The sequence below is a fragment of the Aythya ferina genome (genome assembly GCF_964211825.1).
Source record: "Aythya ferina genome assembly, chromosome: 10".
Classification (NCBI taxonomy): domain Eukaryota; kingdom Metazoa; phylum Chordata; class Aves; order Anseriformes; family Anatidae; genus Aythya; species Aythya ferina.
In genome coordinates this window covers 794,613-821,001 of record NC_140306.1, presented here as the reverse complement: position 1 = coordinate 821,001, position 26,389 = coordinate 794,613, and the positions used below count along the sequence as shown (strand labels likewise).

The 26,389-nt window shown below is 51.1% G+C and overlaps 1 protein-coding gene across 1 annotated transcript; it reads left to right on the top strand.

The window, feature by feature from the left end:
• Window positions 1-787: 787 nt before the first annotated feature.
• LMCD1 (LIM and cysteine rich domains 1) lies at window positions 788-26,389 on the top strand. The gene is made up of 6 exons (XM_084530656.1): window positions 788-843; window positions 14,380-14,468; window positions 15,228-15,483; window positions 19,369-19,704; window positions 25,335-25,550; window positions 25,771-26,389. The coding sequence occupies exons 2-6, from the start codon at window positions 14,380-14,382 to the stop codon at window positions 25,927-25,929; spliced, it is 1,056 nt and encodes a 351-aa protein (XP_084386782.1). The 5' UTR covers window positions 788-843; the 3' UTR covers window positions 25,930-26,389.

The following is a 26,389-nucleotide window of genomic DNA, read 5'->3' as shown; positions in this document are numbered from 1 at the left end:
CAGCACGGTCCCGCCGGCGCCAGCAGGAGGAGGGCACAGCGGGGGGACAGGGGACAGGGCCAGCCGCCAGCCTGCGCGTGTGGGCCCTCGCCCGCAGCGGGACAAGGGGGCTTTGTGCTGGGCCTCCCTGCTAAAGCCAGAGCGGGCAGGAATGTCTGTGGGAAACTGCACAGGAGACCCTACTCTTTTGTGAAAAAAAAAAAAAAAAAAAAAAAAAGAGGAAAACAGAAAAACAACACCCAAAGGCTATAGGTCAGCACTTAGCATACGCTGAACTAGGAAGAGGAACATGGTTCCAGACACTTTTTTCTGCTCAAAACACACCAGAGTGGCTGCTGCAACAAACTGCCCCGGCCCGATCCTGCTGGTCCCTGCGCTCCGGGCGGGAGCTGTGGTGGCTGGGGGGGCTGGTGCAGAGCGGTCAGAGGGGATGGGATGGGGATGGGGACGGGGATGGGGATGGGATGGGATGGGGATGGGATGGGGATGGGGACGGGGATGGGGATGGGATGGGGATGGAATGGGAACTGGGATGGGAACGGGGACGGGATGGGGACGGGGATGGGGATGGGGATGGGGATGGGGATGGGGATGGGGATCACCCAGCAGCGTTGCGCTGCGCCCCGCACCCTGCGCGCCTGTCCCGCGCACACGTGCGCGCAGCACCCTGCGCGCCCCGCCCGGCCCTGCCCCGCCGCGCGCCCATTGGCCAGGAAAGTTTGTTCCGGCGGCCGATTGGCCGGGGGCCGCCGGGGGCCGCCAATGAAAGGCGCCGGGCGGGCGGCGCGCAGCAGGCGGGCAGCGGGCGCTGCGCGGGACGGAGCCGGGCACGGAGCGCGCAAGGTGCGGGACACGGAGCGGTGCGGGGATGTGGTGCGGGACGGGACGGGACGGGACGCGGCTGGAGGAGCGGGACCGTGCGGTGCGCGGCTGGGGGAGCGGCACCGTGCGGGGTGGGATGCGGTTCAGCCCCGCGGGCATCGCGCCGGGACGGTGCCGGTGCCGCCCCGGAGCCGGGTGCGGCTTCCCCGGTGCTGCCCGTGCCGGAGGCGCCGCTCGGCTCCGCGCCCTGCGGCTGGGGGCGGCTGAGCCGCGTAGTGCCCGGGGAGCGCCGCTGCCGGCCGGGACGGCTCCGCAGGGCTCCCGGCTCCGCTCCTGGCTGCGGTGACTCGCGGGGGACGGAGCCGCGCCGGGATGGAGCCCCTGGGGTGTCCCGGCCCCGCTCCTGCCGCTGCGCCCCGAGCCCCCGTCGGTGCGGCTCTTGGGGAAGCCGCTCGGGGCCATCGGGGTCAGCTCGTGTCGGGCCGAGCTTGTGCGCTGGGGGATTCGTCCCAGGCTTTTTAGGGGCTGGGAAGCCCTTGTGCACCTTGGTCGGGCCGCCGAAGGCTCGCTTTTACCTGGAAAATCCAGGTCTCTGCCACAGATGAGCAAACGAACCAGAATAACTGAAGCCCTCCCTTGGCACGGTGAGGGCTGAGTGGAAGGGGCTTTAATCGCTAAATAAAAACGTGTGGAACGGGTCGTCAGGGAGCAGCTGCTCTTACGGCCTTACTCGATGTACCTTTGTCACCGCATAGTTAGGGGATGAGTTAAATGCCTAATGTCAGCACTTCGAGGCTTCCACACTGTTGTAATCTCATCTCCCGCTGCCAGATGGCTGTGGTGGGGCAGTGCCAGTGCAGGGGCACCGCGGGACCTCCCCAGCCAAGGGATGGCAGCTTCCTGAGCTTTGTGCCAGCGCTGGCCTCGGAAACCCCTCCTGGGACAGGTCAGCCTTGGTCCCAGTGGCTCTGAGCAGTGCTGCTGCTCGAGCTGGTTGCTGGGTTTTGCAGAAGTTGGCTGCTCTGTGCGGGTTGCCCTGGGCGGTGTTGGTGCTTGGCAGCAAGGTGTGCTGGCCAAGGTGTCTGCTGTTCAGTGATACCTTCTCATGGGCAGGTGCAGCTGAGGATTGTGCTGCTGCTCGTGGAGCTGTGGTCTGTTGGTTTTCCTCAGGCACCACTGTGCTTCCTGCCTCGGCCAGGGCTTTGTTCGCAGGGCTGGGGATGCCCTGGGAGCAGCAGGGTGAGATGTGGGCAGCGAGGAGGGCTGGGCAGACTGCACTGTGGTAAAGCTGCCTCTGCACTAGACCCATTGCCCAGGAGCTTCTTGATTGTCATCCCCAAAGGGGCTGGAGCCTGAGGCTGTGCAACAGTAGGTCAAAGGGCTTAAAACCCTCTGTAAGGTTTCTCTGTGCAGAAACCCACCAACCCTTCCAAAACAGGCAGCCTGATGCTTGGCTCCCTTTGGTGGAAGGGTGAGGGGCCGTAAAGATCCACCATCACAGAGATGACATCTGTAACTGCAATTTCACTTAAATCTGTGGAAGGAACAGCAGAAAGTGCCTGCAGTGGAAGGGTGTGCTCCTGCGGGACGTGTTTTCTCGCGGTCACTCGTGACCAGGCAGTGTGGAGCTTAACATCTCCTGCATGGAGTGAGGGAGGCGAATACCCCGTCTCTGTGTACCTCTTCTGACAGGCCGGCTGTCCCAGTTCACCTCAGCTGGCACTGGGCACAACAGCATACAAAGAAAAGTCCCAGCTATTCTGCCCTTTGAAAGGGGAAACAAAATGGCATAAAAAGAACAAGAAAAATACTGAACCTGGATCAGTCTGGATAATACACGTCCAAAGACAAATGGGCGTCTTTGCGGTAGACGGCTGTTTAATTTCCTGAATCATGAGAAGGGCACTCTTTCTGGGCAGAGGGTGAAATACTGTCAAACTTTAATTTGGCTTGGCAGCGTCGCGCAACCAGTTTGAGCAAGACGGGGAAGGCGAGTCTGGAACTCATTAGGGCTTGCTGCAAGGCCCTGAAAATTTGATTTTCAATCACTGTTGGGTTTAATTATTGTTGATGTCTTGCCTAGCGTATTATGGGATTCTTTCTGAGGAAATTAAAACAGCATGAGCAGGACGGCATTCTGTTTGGCAAATGGGTTGTTTAGATTAAATTCTAAATGGAGAGTTAAAGCTCAAAACCAAGATAAAGCGTGATGGCTGGCATTTTGTGCTTTCCTGGAGCTATTTCAACTGGACTGTGAAGGCAGAAGGCATCAGGATTTGTGTACTGTTCTCACTAAATTCAGTCTTCTTTTTTCAGGAGAGGAAAATAACCCTCTAAGCTAAAAGTGCTGTTAAAAGCCAAGGTAAAGTTTACTCAGTTAATACAACTTTTGGTTCCGTAACTTTTTATTTCTTCAGTTCTCCAGTGTGGATTTTTTGCAAGCATCCAAAGCAGACAAACGGTAGGACAGGAAGAAAGTGCTGCTGTTGCTGTGGCGAGACCTGCAAGGTGCAGAGGTCTGGATGTTGCTGACCCTGGGAGGAGGCAAAACCTCTTTGCCATCAGCAATGTGTCTGGACACCTGAATATTCTGCACATATCTGTAGTTGTGCGTGGGAATGCTATTAAGGCTTGGGATCTTGCCCCTTAAGCCCAAAATGTAGGGCATTTAAAAGCTAGAGCGTATTGGAGCCTCAGCTTTTTCATTCATTTCTTCATAAACTGTGTCCCTGGATGAAGACACAGGATTTTTGGGCTAAGTCCACAACTGTGCTTTCCCTTCAGAACGTCTGCTCTGCAGCTCTCCGCAGAGCTTGGGCAGATGGCTGCCTTTGTGGTTAGACACTGAGCTCTCAAACAGTGAAGGTTACGCCTAAAAGTAGTCTTCCACAGAACACATCTGTGAAATCTATAGTCTGTCCAAAGCCACTCCGAAGCAATCTGAGCGTGCAGCAATAAAGATAGTAAACACTAACTGCAGGGATCGTGCATGCGAGGCAATCACATCAGTCACTTAAATGCGCGAGTGCTCTCTTGTGTAAACACTGTCAGGGACTGTACAAGCAACTTCATCCTTGCTGTTGGAAGTTGGACCTCATAATTCTTAACAATTAGACCATAGAAAGTTATTTATCTGTTGGAGACTTCTTGTGCCTGTAGTTCCCAGTTCTGCTCTGTTAATAGAAGTGCAGTGTTTCCCTGTGAAGGGCTGATCCCTTTTCCGTAAAGCTGCCTCGTCCTGGCGAGGCGTTTTGCCCCAGTGTAGGTACAAGAGGTTACACTTGGCCTGGGGAGATGACCATTGCCCTGCATACCCTCTGAAAGGTGGTGTGCTGCTGTGTCTAAATCCCCGCTCAGAGCTGCCAGCGGCATTGTGTTGGAGCCAAAGGGAGGAAATGCTGCTGCAGCTGTCATGGAGAAACAGATGTTGATCTTAATGCAGAAACCTGCTTGGCTCTGTGAACAAGTATTTATAGATATGAAATCATAAAGCACACATGGGTTAAAGAGCTTATTTTGGGACTTGGACTCAGGACTAAACCTAGCCCCATAAAACACAATTTACAAGTTACAAAATCCTTCTCATCCTGCAGGGAGGGAGTGTCTGGAGTGTTTGTTTAGGCTGAGACTTTTCTTTTTTTTTAAATATATTAAAAAAAATGTGTATTTCAGCCATTCAGGAAAAGCAGTATTTAGCTGTCCTAGCTTGAAGCTATTGCTTCATTTAAGGATGAGGCTGAAAGAAAGGGAAAGGTTTTGGGGAAGCTATTTCCACTTTTGGAAGACAACCTGGAAAGAAAACATCTACTGTCCTCTTAGCAGGAGCATGTGACTGCAAACCTACCCAAAAGCATGGTGCCCAGGTGCTCAGGCTCTGCCAGTGGGAGGTGGCACAGCTCCTCAGCTTCTGCAGCAGGGCTCTGGGCAGCCCCAGGATGAGCTCTGACTTCCCTTGCTGCCTCTGGACACCTGGAGAAGTTCTGCTGTACTTCATGTGCTCTGCCACAGTTCCTTCGGGCATGCCTTCAGCTTTATGTCTCAATCTCTGCAGCTGTAAAATATGAATGGTCAAGCTGAGAAGGGATTTAGGAGGACTAAATCAAGGATGTTGTACAAAATCCCTGATGGGAGTAGCTCCTGCAATGCAAAATGTCAATGCAGTGATGGAAAGCCCAGCTCCTGATGATGGCTCTGCACCGTTTCCACTGCTGGAAGTGGGAAGGACAAAGCTGGCTTGTGGGAAGGGAATTGATGGCTAAAATGAGACACTTACCTGAGCACTTTGGAACTTATTACAGCTGCTGTTTAATTAAATTTGGGTGGGTTCTTCCCATTCCATACACCTACTCGCAGCTTGTTTTGTTCTTATAGTTGAGACCAAGTGTCTGAAGCACTGTCTTGTTTGTGGAAAAATCTATTCATCGTATTTTTTTTAATTTGCCCTTCTCTTATCGTTAATTCACACATTGTTAGTGGAGAAAGGAATCCTGCCAACAATGTGCTCTTGGAAGAGCAAGATATTTGCAGAGGCTCTGGTTCTGTTATCTCTGTCATCCTGTAGGTTGAGATCTGGCAGCTCTATTGAAATAGTTTCCTCAGATATCAGTGCCTTTCCCTGGTCTTTATGCTGCTAAAATAAAAGGCAATAAACTTCTTACTTCACAAAGTGTAATATCAATTAGAGCCTCCAGTATTCTAGATAGTACTAATTCATTCACTGACTTCAAATTCTCATTAGGTTTTAAGACAATCTTCATGAATGTCACTTCTTTTTCTGTGAGCCTGGTAATTTGGATAGCTGCTCAGAATCTGGTAGGGAAACAAATAGCTTTTAAGTTAAGGCTACAATAGATGTTTTTCATCTATGAAAAGAAAACAAATCAAAGCTATCCTTTGCCGTTCCAAGTCAAAATTACTATAGATAGCAGCATGTGCAGAACTGATGAATGCACTTCGAAGAGCAGTTGCTCGCACTCACACAAGTCTATTCCATTTGCAGCCTCTGTCACACAACCCCTTCAAAAATAAATCTTGTCCTGAGCTGCCCATTCCAGAGGCTGTCCCTGCTACCTGGCTCCGGCTGCTCAGAGGTCTGCTTTGGGTGTTTTCTGCTCGGCTCTGATGCTTGTGCCTGCCGTGCCAAGGGGCATTGCTCTGCTTCCCTGGGCTCTGTCTGTGCTCACCAGGGAGCAGTTATGTGCCCTGCAGGTCCTGCTCAGTGCTGGCTCCTGGAGAACAACTCCACAAGAGCTACTTGCAATCTTTTTGGGGCATTTTTCCCCCAGTTTGAGAGGCAGGCTTAATGAGAAACAGGTGATCCCCTTCCTAAAGGAATTTATTAATAAGGTTTAGACTGGAAAACTATCTAGGAAAATGCTGAGTGAGATGGATTGCCCATCCAAATTACAAATTAAGATGCTTGAGGTCAAGCTTTTGAAAGGGGGCTTCTGCTACCCAAGGGAGGGCTGATTGGGATTCACCTACAATGATGAAAGGATCTTAACTCCCTATTTTAGGAGGCAAATTAAATACTTTCAAAATATCTGTGGTTTTGTGGTTGTTTTTCTGCCTTCCGGAGGTGTCCAGCCTTCCCTTTTGGGGACTTTAAGCCAAGTTTTCAATGCCTCTGTGGTTACCTGAAATTCTGGATCATCATTTAGGTAACACCAAAAAGTGTTTTTTTGACATTCATTTAAATTCCACCTTGTGAATGCTGCTTAGCAGATAGCTCAGCATTTGGGACTGCCCTACTGTACTGCTTTGTTGAAAGGCAAACTGCTCAGTACCCTGAGCGGCGGTAACTGCCCTTGCACTTAAATATATGTATACAAAAGCTAATCGAGTGATGCAACTCAAAGGCCCTTATTTAAACAAGCACACACAAGTTCAGATTTGTTAGATTAATGTGATCCTTTTGCCAGCAGTAGGAACCACTGAAGGGAAAAACCTCTCCTGGTAATTGGACCAGGTTACTGACAACCTCATTCATCTGAGTGCTGCTGCTTTTCAGCTTGAATTAAGAAATGAGAATAGAAGTGAGAATATTTGACTTGGGTTTCTTGCTGGCTTAGAGTGCCTATTACCCAGGCTACCTTTACTCTGTACAGCTGTTTGAAGCAGGGGTGCCTTGAGGACTCCCGGGAGCGTGCAGCAGTCTGTGCTCAGCATTGGAGCAGGGCTGGCTGCTGTACCAGTTGCAGGGAGCAGCAGAGGAGCTGTTTCAGTGCGAGTGCAGCAGCGTCCTGCTTTGCCTCAGATTTAGGGCAGTCTCCCCCTCTGCATGCCCCGGGGTTGGTCTCTGTTGGCTCCATCCCTGCTGCCAGCATGCTGTGGGCTTGCAGCAGTGCCTGGCTGTGGCTGGGATGTGCTTGCAGGGAGCCTGGGGTCTCTGGGGGTTGCCATGGGCAGCTCACTCCACGTCCCTGGGCGTGCCAAGAAGTTTTTCCTAGCCCCCAGCTGGTGCTGCTGCTGCTTTGGCAGAGGTGGGAGCCTCCAGGCCCAGCCCAGCAGGAGGATGCGGAGCTCACCCTTTTTGGGAGAGGCAGTTACATGAGTGCTGGGGCTGAGGCTGGAGAAAGGACGGTGAGATGCCTCTTACACCTGGATATAATAGAACAATCACTGCAAATCTGCCCTGCTGGACCTGCAGATGGAGGGAAAGTGCAACCAAAGAGGCTTTCTCTATTTACTAAGTCTTAGTTCTTGCCTTTAGCTAAAACCCAGCCCCTTGGACATGGTAATATTTTGCTCTTGGCTGATTTTCCTCCCCTGGCCCATGCAGGACCTCATAGCTCTGACTTGGGGTGTTGTACTTTTGCAGAACTTGCAGCATTCCCCTTGTTGCCATACAGCCACCTCTTCTGCTGTGTGTAAATGTTTACACCCTCCAGTTACTGGACTTCCTTTGAGGAAGCTTGACTTAGCTCCCATTATGTGAGCTTAGTTCTGTTATAATCAAATAATGACACAAAATTAATTGCTATCCATCCGTATCCTTGAGACTCCACAATTGCACTGAGCAAACCAGTCCCACCCATGTGAATACGATCTGCCGTTTCCTTTTCTCTTTGTTCAGGGCTTTCTCAAAGTTACAATTGTTAATCTCCGAAATTTGTTGCAGCTGGAGGAACCCCACCCGGGGGGTTCATGTGGTGCCTGGATGGGGATTTTGGGGGTAGGATGTCCGATGCCAAGGCGGTGAGGGTCTTTGGGGCTGCACCAGATGCTTGCCTTGTGTCCTCAGCTCTGCCACAGGGAGAGGTGAAACCAGGACCTCGGCTCTCAGTGCTGTTGTCAACGTGTAGTAACTTTTTGGAAGCCAGCTTTTCCTCCTCTCTCCCTAAAAAGGAGGAGGAAGCATACTTGAGGTAGTTACGTGTCTCCATTGCCGTTTTTAGCCTCCAAATAAGGTGTTGTGTAACGAGTGCTTGCGGGATCCAGAAGGCTCGCTGCAGACGCAGGAGGGCCCCGCTCAGCCAGGCCCTTCTGGAGCTGCCACAGCCGGCCCCAAAAGCCCTGCCAGAGGCCGGAGGGTGCAGGATGGCTCGTGCAGCAGTGCCAGGGAGCTGTCACGGTGCCAGGGAGCAGTCAGGGTGCCAGGGAGCGGTGCCATGGATGTCACCCAACAGCCTGTCCCCGTGTCCTCCGCTGGCATGGAGCTCAGCGAGCTGCCTCCTGTCCGACCGCTGCACACAACACCCGCTCAGGAAGGCGTGTGTTCTTGGAAGCTTTCAGGGCCTTTGATTAATAACCATATTAGCCAAATTTGCCGTTTGGCTGGAGCTGTCTGGGGCATGGGGCCGGCACTCGCAGCGAGGCCCTGCTGCCCCAGGGAGTCTCCTCCTTCCAGGGCGTTTCCCACCTGCTGCAGTCCAGCATTGTGGTTAGAGGCCCTGTGGGTAGACAGGAGGAAAGATGATTAAAGGTCTCCCAGGGGAGTGTGGTCTAAGCATCCCTGAGCAGATAAGGATCTCCTCACTTCAGCAATTGTCCTTTTGTTGTGGTGACTGACTTTGCAGCTGGAGCTGGCTCTGCCCTCCCGTTTCCACCTTCCTTGTTGAGTCACTTAGCCAAGTCCCCGTCTGCTGCAGCCCCATGCAGTAGCATGCTTCTGCTGGAGAAGAAACGAATTTGTCTTGACCCTGTGCTTGTGCATGGCCAAAGAGAGACAGTGCAGCCCAATCTGCACCTGCTCAGCTGGGTTAGACGTCGGTCTGCTCTTACTGTGCTCGGTTCCCTCGTGGCTCAATCTCACAGTCCTTAAAGGAAAGCAAAATACTGCTGTGGGCTCCTCCTGGCGCTTGGTTAATCTGTGTATTAGACATTAAGTGGAGCTTCTTGATCCTGCGGTGACATGAGATAAATCAACCTCTGCAAAAGCAGCTATTAGCTGAGGATGGCAGGGTGTTAGCTTTCCCGTACCGCCCTTCTTGTGAGCTCTGTTTAAAGTTTGTATTAATATTAAATTTCATCCACCCATTAGTCCATAAAGCAGTTGGCTCTCAAGGAATGAGTTTCCTGGGAGCAGTGTGCTAGAGCTGCCCTGTGCTTCTGAGGCTAAACAAAGCGGAGGTGTTAAGTACAGCCCGAGGCATTTTTTCCGCCCTGCAGCTTGTATCAGCCTGTTGGTCACTGTCCGCAGGAGGACCTCGGCAGCCACCCCGACTGCTGATGTTTGTGGTGCTGAGCTGTTTATCGCTACGACATCAGACTGGATGTGTGCAGACCACAAACCCATGACAGCTAAAGGGGCTTCGTGTCCGTATGGAGCCAATTACACGTAAGAATGGAAAGTACTCGTGTTCCCGGGGATGCAGCTAGCAGGGAGGGCTCGTTTCTAAGGGACCATGCTCACCGTAGCTGCTCTGTCTGCTCAGCCCCTTTGTGGTCCTGAAGCTTGGCCGGTTTCCCTGTGGCGATAGCCCAGGCATGGCAGGGTTTTTACTCGAGGACCGTTTGCCGAAAAACTCTTACCCAAGCTTAGTCTGAAGTCTCCTCTTCTTGGACTAAATCTGTGGCACTTAAAGCCAGTGTTGTGAGGAGAGTGGAAAGAAGCTTATTTAAAAGGGCTTTCAAGTCAAGGGGATGTGGAAGCAGTGTTTTTTCCATGTGTCGTTGGGGACGGTCCCCTTGCAACAAGCTCTGTTGTCAAGCTAACTTCAGCAGACCAAAGGGCCGATGGCCAAGGTGTGCTGGACTGGTCAGGGGGTGATGATGTACCCAAACCTTCTGGAATCGCAGCTGAGCCAAGAGCAGAGAAAGCTGGTGGGGCTGGACCTCGACCGGCTCCTAACTTCTAGCCAGGGGTCTATCCTGCTGGGTGGACCTGCCCTGGGAGCTCAGTGCTCCTTTGTCCTCAAGTCTAAACCAAGCAGGAATGAAGTTTTGTTTTGTTCTGTTTTTCCCGAGGCACTTGGCATTATAGGTTCCCTATTTTCCAAAAATTGAGCAAACTTACCAGTGTCTAGGATGGCCCTGCCTTTGGCCAGTGTAATGAACCACAGCATTACACTGACCAAGAAGCTGGCATATTCCTGAGATTGTTCAGAGATGTTTTTGTGGGTAGAATGGCCTCAGTTTCCTATCATTTCACTGCCTAAGAATTTCCTCTGCCCTGACTTGCTTTCTCTCTCTTAGTAGCAAGAATGCTATCAGACTAAAAGCCAAAACAGAAATCTTAAAGTGCGTTGTATATCTAGTCATGGTGAGCAGAATTTGCTTTTCTTCCAAGCAGTTTGTTGACACAGACATTTTTGTAAAGGCGTTACAAATGTCTTCACTCCTCACGTCTTAAACTCTCGCATCTCTTTTAAAATTGCTGTATCCAGATGGGCTTGGGCATAGGCGGAGTCCAGGACAGTCCGTTTCACAGTCTTACTGGGTTTGGTGGTCTTTGCCATTTTATATGTCTCTTTTTTTTTTTTTTTTTTTTTTTTTTTTTAATGAGAAATCTCCTTTTATGCGTATTTGAGGAGGTAGAGCTGAGCCGCGAGGAGAGGCTCCATATCTGGGCAGGGAGCCCTGCTGACCAGGCAGCCCGAGCAGCCAGCACGGCTCCTGTTGTGGCTGGCCCCTGCACTGCAATGGGAATAAGGAGCCCAGAGCTCCCTGCGCTGCTGGGGGAGAGAGAAGCTGTCCCCCAGGTACAGAGACATTGCCGTGCTCCACGTCCTCGCGAGGGCAGAGGCTGCCTGGAGAGGTCAGAGCTCCAGAAGGAAATGCAAGAGGTGGTGGCTGAGTGCCCTGACCCATGTGGAGGGGGCTCAGGAGCATTTGGCAGAGTTTGCCCCTGCCGTGGGGATGTCCCCCAAGTTCACAGGGCCACTCACACTGCCCTGCAGGCAGTGGTGGGGATGAGCTGCTGTCCCAGCCCCTTCCCCTACAGCTGCAGACCTGCACCTCCAAGGGCAGAGGAACCCGAGCCATCCCAGGAGCTGCACGTTGCCTTGAAGAGCTGCTGGATTTTCATATTTTTTCCATACATTTCCTATAGCTCTAGACTTGTGGCTGCCATGCGTGGTGAGGAGCAGTGAGTTGTGCTATGGACACCTGCAAAAACTTCTGTTTCCAAAGAGATCTGGAGCTCTTGATGGTGAAGGCATCGGGGCTTGGCGAGAGCAATTGCACAAATGGGAAGGATGGTGGCTGGGTCTTCTCTTCAGGTCTGAATTTGTGTGTGGTGCAAAATAATGGCTGGGACTTCAGCTCTATCTTAAGGAAACAGATCCCCAACCTTCAGTACCTAGCTCAGAGGTGGGGATTTCCCCTTAATGCCCACAGCTTTGTTCTGCGGGTGAAACAGTGGCAGTTCCAGATGAGAGCTGAGAGTTCAGTGTATCAAACCTGATCCATTTTGCTGTATGCTTTTCAGCTGAGTAAATGTGTAACCGGTGAGACCGTAGTGAAGGTTCAAAAGCACTTCCCCAGGGTGGTGTTTGCAGAGGAACTGTGCCAAGGTGGCAGGTGGGGAGGTGCAACCTGCATTTCAGCCAGCCTGATAAGCTTCACCAAGCCAGTATCTGCTACAGGGTGGCATCTCAAAGGCCCTCACTGGCGTTCATGTTGGCAGAAGAAGCCGTTAGCTGAACAGAAGTTTTTAGCCCCTTTTTGTATGAGGTCCTCCAGACTCGTCCTTCCATGGCCGAGCTGGCAGCAGTCCATACACAGCGGCATGGGGCACCTCACTCCCCAGCTGAGCTGTTCACAAGGCTTCAGGATGCACTGGGCAGCGTTTGGAGCTGGAAGCTTTTGTAACAGGGGCCCGTGAACCCTCAGGCAGTAAAGAAATACCAGGTTTGCATACCAGCGTGAAGGCTGCAGGCAGGTGGCCACCCCCTGGATGGCCAAGCTCCCACGCTGTTACCTGGGATGCCAAGGCTTTGGGTTGTCTTGTGGGGTGGCTCCATGTGCTCTTGCTGCTGACAGTGCTTTTCTCTTTGCTTCCCCTCTGCATGGGCTATATAATGAGGCTTTTCCAAATTAGTTTATTTAATCCAGATGTTTGCGTTTTGAATAAACAAACATTCATAGTCCCTCGTCTATATCACAGTCCCTTGTCTGTACTCAGCTTCTGTCTGGTTCATTAAGATTAGAGTCATTTTTTAAAAAAAAAAAAGGTAGATATGTAGCACACGATTCCAGAACTGACAAGATTTACAGAGGTCTGTGTGTTGGAAATGTAAATGTGTGTCTGTTCTGAAGAGCTGTGTCAGGGCTGAAGAATCAAAAGCATCCTATTTTCTGCATGCTAGAGTCAGGGGGAATGTGTGTGCATGCACTCAAGTGCATGTTAAGGCTGTTTAGAGATGTATTTTTATGAATTCCCAGGATGAGAGGTCTGGCCTTTCAATGGCTTCAAAATGCCTGGAAAGACTGAAGGTGAAATCTGAAATGAAAAAGAAGGTGAAATCAGAGGCACAACTGAGATAGCAGTCCCTTGGACAAAGGGAGCTGGAACCGGACCATTTTGTACCGATGGGGCTGGGTTTCTCAAGGAAAAAGAAGTGGGAAGAGAAAAAAACAAAGGGGTGGTGGGGCAAGAGGAGCAAAACTATCGCTGCTTTAAGTAGCGCGTGGTCGTGTGGCGGGACGAGCACAGCTCGGAAACACACGTGGGCTGAATTAAGATTGCGCAGGCAGCACCACCCTGCTCGAGCACTGGGAGCCTCTGCAGCCTTCGCTGTGTTGGGAAGGGCTCCGACTGCACGCACACCAGTGCCTGGCTGATGCTTGGAACGAGCTGCTACTTCTGGAAGAATAAGTGTACATGGACTGCGTGCATGGGAGCAAACAAAAAGGGCAGGGTAGTGCAAGATTTGTACGCATTAAGCGTCAAAGGAAAATGAGCTTCAAAGTGGCCAGGAAATTGCAGGAGGCTGGCATTTCACGATGCCTCCCAAGGACTGGCAGTACGGGGTGTGCTGGTGTGGGTGGCAGAGCAGAGAGCTGGCTGCAGCTTTGCTTGCAGACAGTAACCCTCTGGGGCTGCCACTGCTGCTGGAATTGTTTTCCCTAAGCCCATTTTTACAGGGAACAAAGGTGTCTTTCAGACAGGAGTCTGCGAGTTCCTGTAAAAACAGCCAGGTCCCTCCCCGATGCTTCCTGCAGCCCTCGCGTCTTGGCTCCCACTGTACCCTCCTGCATTCCTCACATTCACACAGCCATGTTCAATAAGTCTGCGGCACAGACACTCAAATAAGTTTATTCTCAGCGTTATTGGCTCCTGCTGTGACTCCTTGCACTTGCCTGCCTGCTGCTGGGAGGCTGTCAGGGCTGTCTGTGCGGCAGCGAGCACCCATGTATGTAACTGCTGCGAGCACAGCAGTTTTCCCCTCCCGCTGCCTTTCCTCCCGGAGCCCTTCCCTGCTGCATTTCCTCTTCACCACGGAAAGCACCCATAAAGCACAGCACCCGGGATGAGGGGATGTATCACACCCCAGATACATGTGAGCACCCGCGGGACAGACCGAGGTGGTGCAGGCTGTGCTGCAGCTGGCAGCATCAGATCGCAGCAGCCTCAGGTTGCCCTAACCTTGCTGCACAGCGGTGCTCCTCGGCCAGGGCTCTGCTGCTGTGCCATGGGGTGGGCATTCTGGGGCATCACGTCCTCTGGTAGCTTGCACCCGGGTATCTGCTGCTGGCTTTAACAGCGTGCCGTGAAATCTCTCTGGCTTGCACAGATGCATATGTGCGGTGTATGAGTTGACTGCAAATAATATTGTAGTAAGCCCACAAGGGGGGCTGCCCAGCACCGTGTGCATGCTGGATGTGCCAGCTCGAACCCACCTTCCTCACAATGTTGCAGGCCAGTTATGACTCTGGCATGTGGCCTTCTCTCAATTTATGGTAAAAAACTTCAACCCAGGCATCCCTGTGGAATCCCATAGCCAGCCTGCATGGACAGGGATCAGACAGCATCTGGGAGGTTTGGGGCATCACAGCGTGTGAGGCATGGCCAAAGAATTCAGCATCTGAAGGACTGACTGCGGGGCTAGCACTCAAGCCTTGGATGGTCTTTGAGAAGCAAACCTTTCCAACTGGTGTTCTGCTCTTTTCCAGATGTCTGTGGGCCAGCAGCAGTCGGGAAGAGGTGTGCCATGCTTACGCTGCAGAGGGTCATGCACGGGCTTCGAGCCACATTCTTGGAGGTAATGTCTCTGCTGGGATGGGCCCTACCTCTGAAGCTGTCCTTTCGGGTCCTGTTGATGTTGTATTGGTGGCTTTGAGGGCAAAGAAAAGCTGCAGAGTCCTTGGACACTGCTGCAATGGTGCAGGAGGCTTGTGCTCCCTGTTCTCCGTCCCCTTTCCTTCTCTGAAACTGTTATTTTATTTTAATTTGGTTCATGACTACTTCTTTAATTGGTGCAATTAGAGAATGGTTTGACTCCTACTTGTTCCAAGACCCTGCTGAAATACTTCAGGTTGCATCAGAGTTAGTCTGTCCTTTTAAAACTTGATGGAAAAGTTGTCCAGCAGAGAATGGTCTTACAGAGCCATCTTTGGTTTACAGCCATTGTGATTAGAATACCCTGAGCTGGGAGCGGGATCCCCAAGGATCACCAAGTCCGTCTCCTTAAAATGGGGGTCGTGTGGCTGTCAGTTCCCTTCCCAGTGGTCACCTTTTTAAAGGCGCGTAAAGCCTCGTAGCAGGCGAGGCTCGTGCTCTGCAGGGGGAGGCTGGGGAGGCTGGGGGGCTCTGGTGGTGCCTTCGTGGGACAGCGCCAAGGCTGACAGCTCTGCTCCAGCCCCACGGCTCGTGCCAGGGAAGCCTGTTGGCCTATGTCACCAGCCCAGTTTGCATTTACCCTTTTAGCGTGGCTGGATCTCGGTGGCAGAGCCTTTGAAAAAGCGCGTGCCTCCTGCCACCACGGTCGTATCAAAAGGACGATCTCGCTTGTCGCTCGCAGGAAAATATGCAAGTCATGCAAATGCAGCCAGGAGGATCACAGCCTGAGCTCCGACTTGGAGGATGACCGGAAAATTGGCCGCCTGCTGACGGATTCCAAGTACGCCACGCTCACTGCCCGGGTGAAAGGAGGGGACGGTGTCCGCATTTACAAAAGGAACCGCATGATCATCACCAACCCCATCGTGTCACGGAAGGACCCCACCTTCGACACCATCACGTATGAGTGGGCTCCGCCGGGGCTCACCCAGAAGCTGGTAAGGGAACACGGCTCAGTTTTGGAATAAAGTTACCATGAAAAATAGCAAAGCAGGTGGTTTGCCTCCCAGAGCAAAACTGAACATGCCGTTTAGTATTTTGGAAAGCCATGTTTATAACCAAAGCAGGTAGAAGAGAGGGATGGGTTGCCTTTGGGTTCATATAGGCTTGCTTACATTTCTAGAAGTTGGTGCATGTTTTACAAGAAGGCTCGCTCCTTTGGTAGCATTCACGTCCAATGAAACACTGCTGAGGAGAGATCCCATCTGGGCTGTCCCGTGGGGAAAAGAAAGAAAGCCCCCAGCCCCGTCCCAGCTTCCTGTGCCTGGTTTGCCTGGGTCAGCAATAACGCTGCTGTGGGAACGCATGGAAGTGGTTTCAGGCGTGTGGAAATCAGTTGCCCAGGAGGGGACGGCTGGAGGGAAAGCACTTAACTGCACTTCAGCTGTGCTGTGGTACTGAAAACATTACACATTACACCGTCATTAGTGGACAGCTTTTGCTCTTCAAATTAAACAAATAGTTTAAAGCTGCTTAAAATTGCAACCAGATTTTTTTAGAAGATGAATTGGGAAACAAATGTGGAAATTGCAGCTGCAGACCCGAGTGACAGACCTGTTCTTTACTCTTAAGCTCAGTAGTCCTTGCCCCGTTGGGAAGGCTGGAGGGGAGCTGCCACGAGGTCCGCACTGGAAACTCAGATGGGCACGCAGCTCTAGAACCAGCTTGTGCTGATGGGAGCAGGCCCCTGGGCTTCAGTAAGGGACCAAGACTCCCACTTACTTGACTGTCTGGCTGCTTAGTCATAGTGCTACTGCTTGTAGTTTCCTTTCCTTTACTTTTTTTTTTTTTTTTCTTTTGGTAGGAGCTAGCAAAGCAGGAATGTTTGTTTAACCAGTGTTTGCCTTCCATGGGTCCCAGGGGGAATTAGGGAACTTGTTGAGGGATGGGGAGAACAATGATGGCACTTCTCCAACGTAGCATGATTTATTAAGCAGCTGCCCAGCCCGGGATTTATCAGAAATTCAATTTTCACTGCTAAAAGCTGGCTGCAGAGAGGTGCTGCTGGCAGCTGGCACCTTGGGACAGGGTCAGTTCCATACAGCGAAGGAAGCCCAAAGCCTGCTGTTGCTGTGCTGCTTCCTTCTGTGACCCTGAGCCCAGACATGCCTCTTGCAGGCATGCGTCTGTGATTGCAGCCTGCAGCACTGAGCAGCAGGGCACAGCAGGGCCAGGTCCTTGACAGCTCCATGACCCAGAGCATCGCATTCAGTCCCTGCAGAGCCAGCAAGGGGGGAGGCTCAAACGCAGGCGTTTTGTGGAGCTTTGGAACTTCTTGCCTTTCGGAGTTGAAGTAGTGCCTGAACAGATTGGAAGTAATCTTAGTTTGAGTAAACAGTGCTCAGGAACTTTGAAGACAACCTTGATAAATTTTGGCTTAATGATCAACTTGACAAACTCAGGAAGAATATTGGATGTCAACAATTCTTGATTAGTTCAAAAGGGACTTTGGCCAAAAAGCTTTTAGTGCATAACTGACTCGCTCCAGTGATTTCCTTCTGAAGGCAAAGTGGAAGCTGGGGATTTTTTTTTTCCCACATTGTCCTGAAGTGGATGGTCCAATAACAGGGGAAGCTCAGAGTACGTTTTCATTAAGCCATGTCTGGATAAGTTATGAAGTAGATATTCAGGGTCTTTGGGGAAAGTAGAAAGAGCAGTTCATAAAATATCTCTTTTTAAAAAAAAAAAAAAAAATAGTTAACAGTGCTGAAAACTTAAAATGGTCTTCCTCAAAATCATCTGTGCTAAGGCACCGTAATAAAGCATTTGACAACAGTAATACATGATAGTAGCAAAAGAAGCAGCTTTTTATTATCGTTTATTTCAGTTTTTGGTGTCAGGCTGAATTATTTTTCCTGGTCTATTCTCTGGACACATTTTAAGACATGTGCAGTTATAACCTTAAGCATTCCCTTGACCCGGGGAGTGAAGTCACACTGAATGTCTGCACAAATGCTGAGAAGTGCCACTGGCCGGTACAGCTGTCCTTGTAAGAAAGCCTGGCACTGGAGAAGAGCACGATGCTTCAGATGCACGTGCTGGCACTTTGCTGCTCTCGTAGCTCTGGTGTAAGTGTGCATTGGTGCTGGCCCGTTTGTATTGCATTCCTTCTTCCACTGAGGTTACACCAAGCTACTGTCCGCTAGTGCTCCTGCTGCAGCTGAACCAAGCCAGCAGGCTGCATTGTGTACTCTGTCTTAAAGTTCATCACCATGCAGCAGCGAGATATCTGGTTTGCTTTTCTTTCCAGCTACCGAGTATTGATGGCAGTATCTTTATTTTTTGAGGCATGCTGTGTGAGGCCTGGGATGAGCTTTAAGAAAACTTTTGTCTTTTGTTTCTGTAGTTCCTATTAGGCCTTTTGGCTTCTGTGAAAACCCTCTTTGTAGCAAGTGGTTTTTACTGCATCCTCTGGCTTTGTAGCCCATTTTTCCCAAGCAGCACCTTCTCCAGTGAGGCTACCACTGTGCCTCTGCAAACGTCCAGATACCAATCCTACCAGTGCACAGAGGCACAATAGACTGAATTTTGATGTCTAATGCAATGTGCAGCAACATTAGCATATGCTCCAAGACATGGGGAGGGAGGCCCAACTCCATTAAATCATTTGTTTTTTGCTGTCACAAACCTTCAGGGGGGAATATTGCCCTGAATATTGCTGTTTGGCTGCACATAGCTGAAGTGGAAACTGCCTTTGAAATTTACACAAGCATGATGAGCTGTTCAGTGTCACGTTTCTGTATTTAAAAGGCTATATTGAGCTAGACTATGTACAGTGAATAGTTAAACACTTCTCCATTCCCTTAAAACTCAATTTTCAAATGCTGACCAAGTAAGAAACAAATCTAATGCAGCTGGATGCTGGTCTTTAAAACTCAGTGGCAATGAGCCAACTGGCTGCCCATTCCCTCTTCACACTACAATAGGAAAAATGTCTTGAGTGGGAAACTCCCTTCCCTTTAAGCACCAGGCCAGAAAGAAGTTAACTGCGCAGCCCCCCCTTCCTGCAGATGTTGATCCAGCCTGGGACAGACCTCTCCAGGATCCGTTTACTCTGCTCTTATGGCAGTGGCTGCGGGCCAGCTGAGTAGGAGACTAAACTTCAGAGACAGTTTCTTGGCATCTGCTTCCCACTTTGCAGGGCATCAGTGGCAAAACACCTTCCCTTTACTGCAAAATCTGTAGTCCAGTAGTGTCGGTCTTGGAGGTGCAGGCTCGACAGACATCTGATTACTTTTTTATTAGGATTTTACGTGAATTGTAAAGGGACTTTTCACTGTGTGCATTTAGTGGGGGGCTGTGGGGTGCTGTTCTCAGTTCCTCGCTGTAAGGAACGTGTTCCTCAGGCTCCCAGTCCCTATGGCAGGGTGACACTGGCTGGTCTCCAGTTTACAGATGAACTTTGATGAGTTTCTGGTCCTTTCAGCAGCCTTGTTGTCTGTCCTGCTGCTGGCAAGGGAGGGTATGGTGGGATCTGGATGCCAACCAGCAAACCCAGCAGGAGCTGGGGGAGCTGTCAGTAGGTCGTTGTCTTTTGGCACTGCCCGAAGTGCACGACATGAGGAGCTTCATGCAAGCGCAGCCTGCGGTGTCTGATGCTACAGTGATCTGGTTCGGGTGAACACAGCGAGGTGTGCAGCAGAGCAAACCCATTTCTGCCTGTGTTTTCTGAGGATGAAAACTGTCACTGATCAGCAATAGCCTGGCTGCTACCTGCATCCGAGTAAATTTGGCCTTTTATTGCTAAATGGCAGGTTGGAAGTTGAGAGGGGGAGGCGGGCAGGGGGTCGGTGATGCTGACTGTCGCCTCTTGCACCCTCCAGGCCATGCAGTACATGGAGCTGCTCCCCAAGGACATGCAGCCGGTGGCGGGCACGGACGGGGCCTACCAACGCCGGCGGCAGCTGATGAGGCAGCTCCCGGTGTACGACCACGACCCGTCCCAGTGCCGCGGCCTGGCCGAGGGCGAGGTGAAGCTGATGGAAGACTTCGTGAAGAAGTACAAGGCCGAGGCGCTGGGCGTCGGGGAGGTGGCGCTGCCAGGCCAAGGTGGCAGCGGGAAGGAGGAGGGGAAGGCGCAGGACACGGGCTCGGCCACCGGCAAGACCCCCGAGACCACCAACGGGGCCCTGGAGGGCGTGCCTGCAGCAGAGCTCTATGTAAGTGCTGTGCTCTGTGGTGGGACGGGCTGGCAGCATTGCCCTGCGTCTGGGGTGCTTTGGGGGGCAGGTACGGTGTCAGCTGAAAGAAAGCAGTAGACAAACGTGCCAGCAGGAATTTCCTTTCCTTGTTTACAATACTGCTCCTGCTCGTCCAAGCCTGCTCTAATGCCTTTCCAAACCGGACGAGCGGTGCCGGGATGCTTGGTGGCGTCACGGCGTGCTGCAGTGCAGTGGTGGGAGAGGCACCGGTGGGACCCTCGTGTGCTCCTCCATCCCAGCCGGGCACAAGTACCCATCCAAGAGCCTCGAGGAAGGGTTATCTTTCCTCCCCATCCTCATCGCTCCACAGCAGCTGCCTGTTGAGCCACTAGGGCATGAAAATGCCTTTTGTTTCCTGCTTGCTGTAAGAACCAATGATTTCAACGTTGGATTCTTGGCAGCTCTGAAAGATTGAGCTTGATGTGTTCCCAGGTGATTGTGTAAAAATAAGATCAGAAACTGTGTGTAACTGCAAGTTCAAGTATTTTCAGCTAAGCCTCCAGAGCAGTACGAATAGAGAGAATACAAGTGACTGTAGGTAGTGGCTCAGCCTAATTAATGCAGAGCTATGAACATGGAGATAGTACTGCAGGGGCCCTGATTACTCTGGAGAACTTCGAACAGAGCACGCATGCCTCTGGACATAAAAACACATTTCCACAAGGAAGCAATTGAGATTCCCTAGCACCCTTTTAGATTTATGTTCTCCAAGTGCAGTTGAGTGGCCATGGTGACTGCTGAACAAATGCTTATCGTAAAATATGTTGAGTGAAAATATTTCATACTGGCCCTTGTGAGGGTAACTTGCAGCAGAGGATTTAAAGCTGAAAAAAATGGTATCTGAATGTTTTTAAGACAAGATTTTTCTAGCAACTACTAAACTGAGATTGTAACATGTTAAGAGCAGTTTTCATTTTCATTCCTTATTGGGTAATGTCTCCCCTCTGCTATGTCCTTTTCTATTAACACATATCTGACTTTCAGAGTCCAGTGATGCAGCAGAAGTTTTTCAGCATAATAAAACATTGATTTGGACAAAGAATTTTAAGCTAAAAGAAGCCAAAAAAGGAAGGTTTCCATTAAATTCATTAATAAAAGTCATCTGAGCAATGAGGGTTTATTTAGACTACAAGTTTGTCCTTCCAAATAAATACATAACTGTGATGTTATTCTTCTTAGGCTTTAAAACATTATTTTTCTAGAGGCACAAGCTGGAAAATGGAAGTGCTGCAAAATCAGTTGTAGGAGATGCTCTCTGACTAGCACGTGATGCAGCTCAGCTCCCAGCAGACAGCAGAGGACTGTGGTTTCCCACCATACCAAAGACAGACCTCCTATTTCCCACTCCTATTTCACCCTCCTATTTCCCACCAAAACACCCATCATTTAGTGTGATCTCCGGTGCAGGAGTTAGAGCAGCTGAGCTAAAGTGGATGGGCTACGTCCCAAAAAGGTGAAATGCGCTGAACTTCCAGGGGATCTGCTGGTTTTCACAAAACTGTGTGGAGAGGAAAGTTCTGCCATAGAAAAATAAGACAGCAAACTTTTCCATAGTAGCTTATGTCTGCTACTAAGTTAAGTTGGAAGAGGAGGAGGAAAAGGAGGGCACCTGCCCTGCAGAGCGAGGAAGGATGGCAGCCCACCTCGCTGTGGACTGGGCTGGCCCAGCCGGTGTTGGGATGTTTCCCATTTCCTCTGTGTGTTCCAGGCCTGCTTCTGCGGGGCACACTTGCATTGTGCAATACTGTACAGTAGGTGAAGTCGGTTGTTTCATAGCTATGTGGTAGTAATTTTTGAGTCCTTGCAGTTCTTGATAAAATATCATAATTTCCCTTTCTTCTCTGCTATCATATCCATGCGTGTTTCCTTCATTCTGTTCCTGAGATTTCCCATTCCTTGTGCCCCTCTAACAACCTGATTCTGCATGCTTTAGTGCAGACTGCACAACAGATTTGTCAGTGCTTGAAAAGACAGTCCAAGATGCAGATGCTCTTATTATGTAGCTCTTTGCAGTATGTGTGAGGCTGAAAGTCAAGATGTGAGCAAAAAAGAGCTCTATAAAGACTCAGAATAGATGCTAAGGGGACTGAGAAATGAGGTGCCCAAAGACAACAGCACTGGAAGTGTTCACGTCTGTGTTCAGAGCTGAAATGCAGATCTGCACACTCCAGATGTGGAGGTTTAGATGCCTCTAAGCTTGTGTGACCAGCTTCTATGCCTTTCCCAAAGCCTGAGTGTTGCACACAAACCCTGTCCCCAGGGCTCCTGAAGAAGCTTCCCCAGGCTTCCTTCCACTGTTGCTCTGCAGGACACCAGAGGTGATGCCCACAAGTGCCATCAGGCTGTTCAGAGCCCTTTCAGGGCATGGTGTCCTCGATTGAGAGGTGTTTGTGCTGACCCTCAGGGACCTGCAGGACAGCAGTGATGAAGCAGGCTTTTTGAGAAGACCTGACTGCCTTTGGTTCAGGGGTGCGCCTGGGGCAGTGTGGTGCTCAGCTGCACGTTTTGGAGATCCTGATTCTGAAGCGCTTTGTCACGATTCTTCATTGAGTCCATTAAAAGACGGACACGGATTCTGGTCTGTTTGATACCAACCCTTTTAGCCAGCTCCAGCAGCCTGATTTCACCTCCTTCAGTTCAAGGTGTCAGCCTGAGCTATAGATTTATGAAGGCTGGGTGTAAAATATCCTGGCTTTAGAAGACAATGAGCCAAAAAGGCATCAAGTGCTGCACCAAGAAACAGGCAGGAGTGATTTCCTCGTGTTTGTGTGGTCCCTGTGTGAGGGCAGTCAAACCTCCTGTTGCACACTGTGGCCAGCTGTGTTGAAATGGTGTGTAAAGGAAGGCACCGGGCCAACGTTAATCACCACGGGCAAGGCATCTGAGCTCAGACAGCTTTCTGAACTCTTCTCACCTGCAGAGAGGGGCCCCATCACTGCAATGTCTGTCCTAATAGCTAAATGTTTTCCACCGAGCACAAAATCTTTAACCTTCCCAAAACTGGAAAATCTTCCAGCATCGTATTGGAATCAAATCAAATCCTTAAGCAGTTGACCAAAGTTAGCCGTTGTCCCAGTATGTTTGGGGCCAGCAGTCTCACACGTACTGGGCAGAAGCCTCATGGCATCCAGGGAGCCCCCCCTGTGGGAGCTGCAGCTGCAAAACAGCAGCAAGGGGAGAGAGCAGCCTGAGAAAGCTTAGGGCAGAGAGGGACACTTTCTTGGCTAGCACCTCTGGTAACTGCACTAATAAAGTCTTCACTCATCTTCTACATGATGGAGATGTAAAGTGAGTGCTAAGCTGTAATCCCATCTCAAATTCGAAGAGCCACTTTTTAATTAGTGTGGTACGTGACAGGAGAATATGTTATATGATGCTTAGGAAAAGCGTAGTGAAAATTTGCCACAGAAAGAAACAGCAAATTAAGATTTTATTTATTTATTTTTCCCCTAACAGTTCTTATTGGCAAGAAATTTGAGCTCAGACTTGGAAAGCTGCTCATGTTTGTTCTTGCTGCTAGATCTTGCAAGATAAGCAGGGCTGGGGAGGGTGAGTGGAGGCTGCTGGAAGGGTGGAAGTGTAGGGGCAGCTGTGGGGCCGGGTGCCCTGGGGAAGCGAGTTGCTGCTCAAGTCTGATGCCCTTGGGAGTTGTCGGGGATGTGGGGACACCGGTCCCCTGGGGTCAGCACAGAATTCATCCTGACCACACTGCCCTTGTCGGCACGCCGTGGTGCACAGCGAGTCACGCTCTGCCGGCCACAACGCTCTGAGTGCTGCCACTCCACGGAGTTGTTTTGTTCTTCTGTCTCCTACAAGAACAGAAATAGCATGGCTTCTGCAGCATGCTGGAAGTTTATCTGTTCACTTGAGTAGTTCTTGGGAGCACTTGGAAATGCTGCCGGAGCCCGTCAGGGTGGAAGCTGTAAGCAGACATAGCCCCCTCCGGGCTCGCAGGAAAGCCAAGCCAGAAAACACTGAGTGGCTTCTCTCACGCAGCCTTCCCCAAAACACCAGACTTGTTGGTAAAACAGGAGGTGTGCCTCGCATCGGTGGCACCACAAAGGCTGCATGGGGCAGTTCCCAAAAGTCTGGGCTGGACAGAGGAGAAGGCAACAGCAAGATGTGTGGCATGCTGGAAATACTTGCCCTGGTGGTGTGGTCAGGGCGTTGCTCCGCCAGGCACACACTGCAGCATCCACACAGCAGCTCCACCTTCTCCAGCCCCAGGGCAAGTTGCTTAATGCTGCTGTATCTTGTTTGTATAAAAGCTTCAGCCAGACTGCTGCAAATGGCTGGCAGAAGCCTGGCCTGGCAGCCAAGGCTGTGCTGGAAGGGGCTGCAGCCCTGGAGCATCCCCCTCAAGGGCTAACCAAGCATCACTTGGCCTGACCTGGATTACTCGGATTTAAATGGGAGCTAAAGTGGCTGGCCCTGGGCTGGGAGAGGAGAGTTTCAGAGCTCCCTTTAACTAACCACTGGGTCACCCTGCAGGCACAGACAGTAAGCCCCGTCAGTCTCATCTACAATATGCACAGAGGCTAATTAATCTTCAGATTAGCCAGGTCCAATTCTCTTTGGCCTGTTGTAAATTGAGAGCACTGTGCTGAAATCTGCAGAGTGACATCTGTCATAGATAGGCATGCGTGTTAAAAAACAGTGACAAAAGACCAAAGTTCCTAATCTCTGTACAAAATACCTGTATTTGACATGCCACATTTTTCTGCGCTGTCGGATGTCTTAACTTTTTCTCAGAGAGTGTTTTGATTTTAGTGCAGGTTGGTTTTTATTTAGGGGAATACCCAAGGCCGCGTATTCAGCTGATGGGGGCAGTGCCAGCCTTATCCGCCTGAGGACCTGGCTGGAAGAGAGTGAGCACTGCTCCAGATGAGGGCTGCCAGATGCATAGTTATAATGACTTTTAATTACGATTTGGTGCTCCATCCATGCTGAGCACTGGTCCAAATGTTTCCAGAGGATGTGGGGCAGTGGATTTGGAGATGTTGCTCCTGTTGGACATGAGCACCCTGTGGTACTGTCAGTGTTTGCTGAGTCCTACTGCAGAATTAAGACATTTGTTCCCAGCACCTCTCGAGCTGCAGCCCTGGCTTTCTCTTCAGTTTACTGTTTCTTTCTCTTCCACCTCGCTGCGCTGTTTCTGTGCCCTCACTGCAGACTGTTTTCTGCTTGCCGTGCCTTCAGGCTGATATAGCTGTGAAATTTGGCTTTGCCGTTCTTAAATTTATCTCCACAGAACAAGAGCTAAAACAAAAACAACCTAAGCCGTGCAGGCCTGGAATTACACGCTTTATTTCCCCTGTCCTTCTCGGCGCTATGGGACACCGAGCAGGAACACAGAGGGTCCCTTCAGACCGCTTGGAAGCAGGAAGCGTTGAGGACACGCTCTGAGATTACAAGTGTTGTTCTGTCTTGCTGAGCTTCTTACCGGCTGCCTAATTAAGAACGATGCATTGAAAAAATGCCATAAAGCAGAGCCCAAAAAAAGTCAGCCAGCATGGGCAGCAAGCCCCGTGTGTTTCCTTGTGCCCCGTGCCATGCGGTGCGAGCGTCACACGTGCTCTCTCTTGCAGCACTGCGAGGCCTGCAAGCAGGCGATGCCGGCAGACTGCCCTGTGGTGTACGCGGACCGGGCCGGCTACACGCGGCAGTGGCACCCGGCCTGCTTTGTCTGCTGCCAGTGCGCCGAGCCGCTCGTCGACCTCATCTACTTCTGGAAGAACGGGGCCGCCTGGTGCGGGCGCCACTACTGCGAGAGCCTGCGGCCGCGCTGCGCCGGCTGCGATGAGGTAGGGACGCAGGGCCTCGCCACAGCCCGCTTGGGGCTCATCAGGTGGCACCACAGCGTGCTGGGCCGAGGCAATGCCAACCGTGGTGGGGAGGAGGGTGGTGGTGGCCACATGCATGTCTCGGTGGTGTGTCAGCCATGCTCCTGGGGTGCTACAGTTCTTTTCGTGCCACTACGGGGCCGGGGTTGCAGAAACGAGCAGCGGTCTGTTTGTCCTGCAGATCATCTTCTCGGAGGACTACCAGCAGGCAGAAGGGATGGCCTGGCACAAGAAGCACTTCACCTGCCTGGAGTGCGAGACGCAGCTGACCGGCAAAGCCTTCAGCCTGGACAAGGGCAGCCTGCGGTGCGCGACCTGCAGCAGGAGCAAGCGCCTCTGAGTGGGGTGCGGCTGCGGCAGGCGCTCGAGGCCGAGACGGAGTCGGGGTGATTTGACAAGAACGTGAAAGGTGGACAGTAAAACAAAACAAAAAAATTAGAGCCTGGCTATTCACTCTGCAACTAAGTACCCCCTTGCATCCAACACAGTTCAGAAGGAGATTTCCCAGGGGAGGAAACAAAGGAAATCTGTATGCTTGTGGGGTGGGAGGTCCCGGTGTGTCCTATAGGAGGGGACTGAAAAGGAGGGTTCTGTGTTGGTTTACAAAGTCTCTCAAAGCTTCTCATGACTAAGATCTTGCGATGTTGTTTTAGAAATAACACATCTCAAAAATAATTTTTGGCACACTAAACCTACGGTCATGGTTAAAAACAAGGGTTGCTTTTATTTTTGAAGTCCATGCTGGAAGTTTTACACTAACTGAATGCTGACAACTGTACTAAATCAATGGTTTTGAGCAA

Coding starts and splice junctions, on each gene's coding strand:
- LMCD1 (XM_084530656.1), top strand. CDS start 14,380: ATGTCTGTGGGCCAGCAGCAGTCGGGAAGAGGTGTGCCATGCTTACGC. Junction 19,705..25,334: donor TGCCTGCAGCAGAGCTCTAT/GTAAGTGCTGTG, acceptor TCTCTCTTGCAG/CACTGCGAGGCCTGCAAGCA. Junction 25,551..25,770: donor GCTGCGCCGGCTGCGATGAG/GTAGGGACGCAG, acceptor TTTGTCCTGCAG/ATCATCTTCTCGGAGGACTA.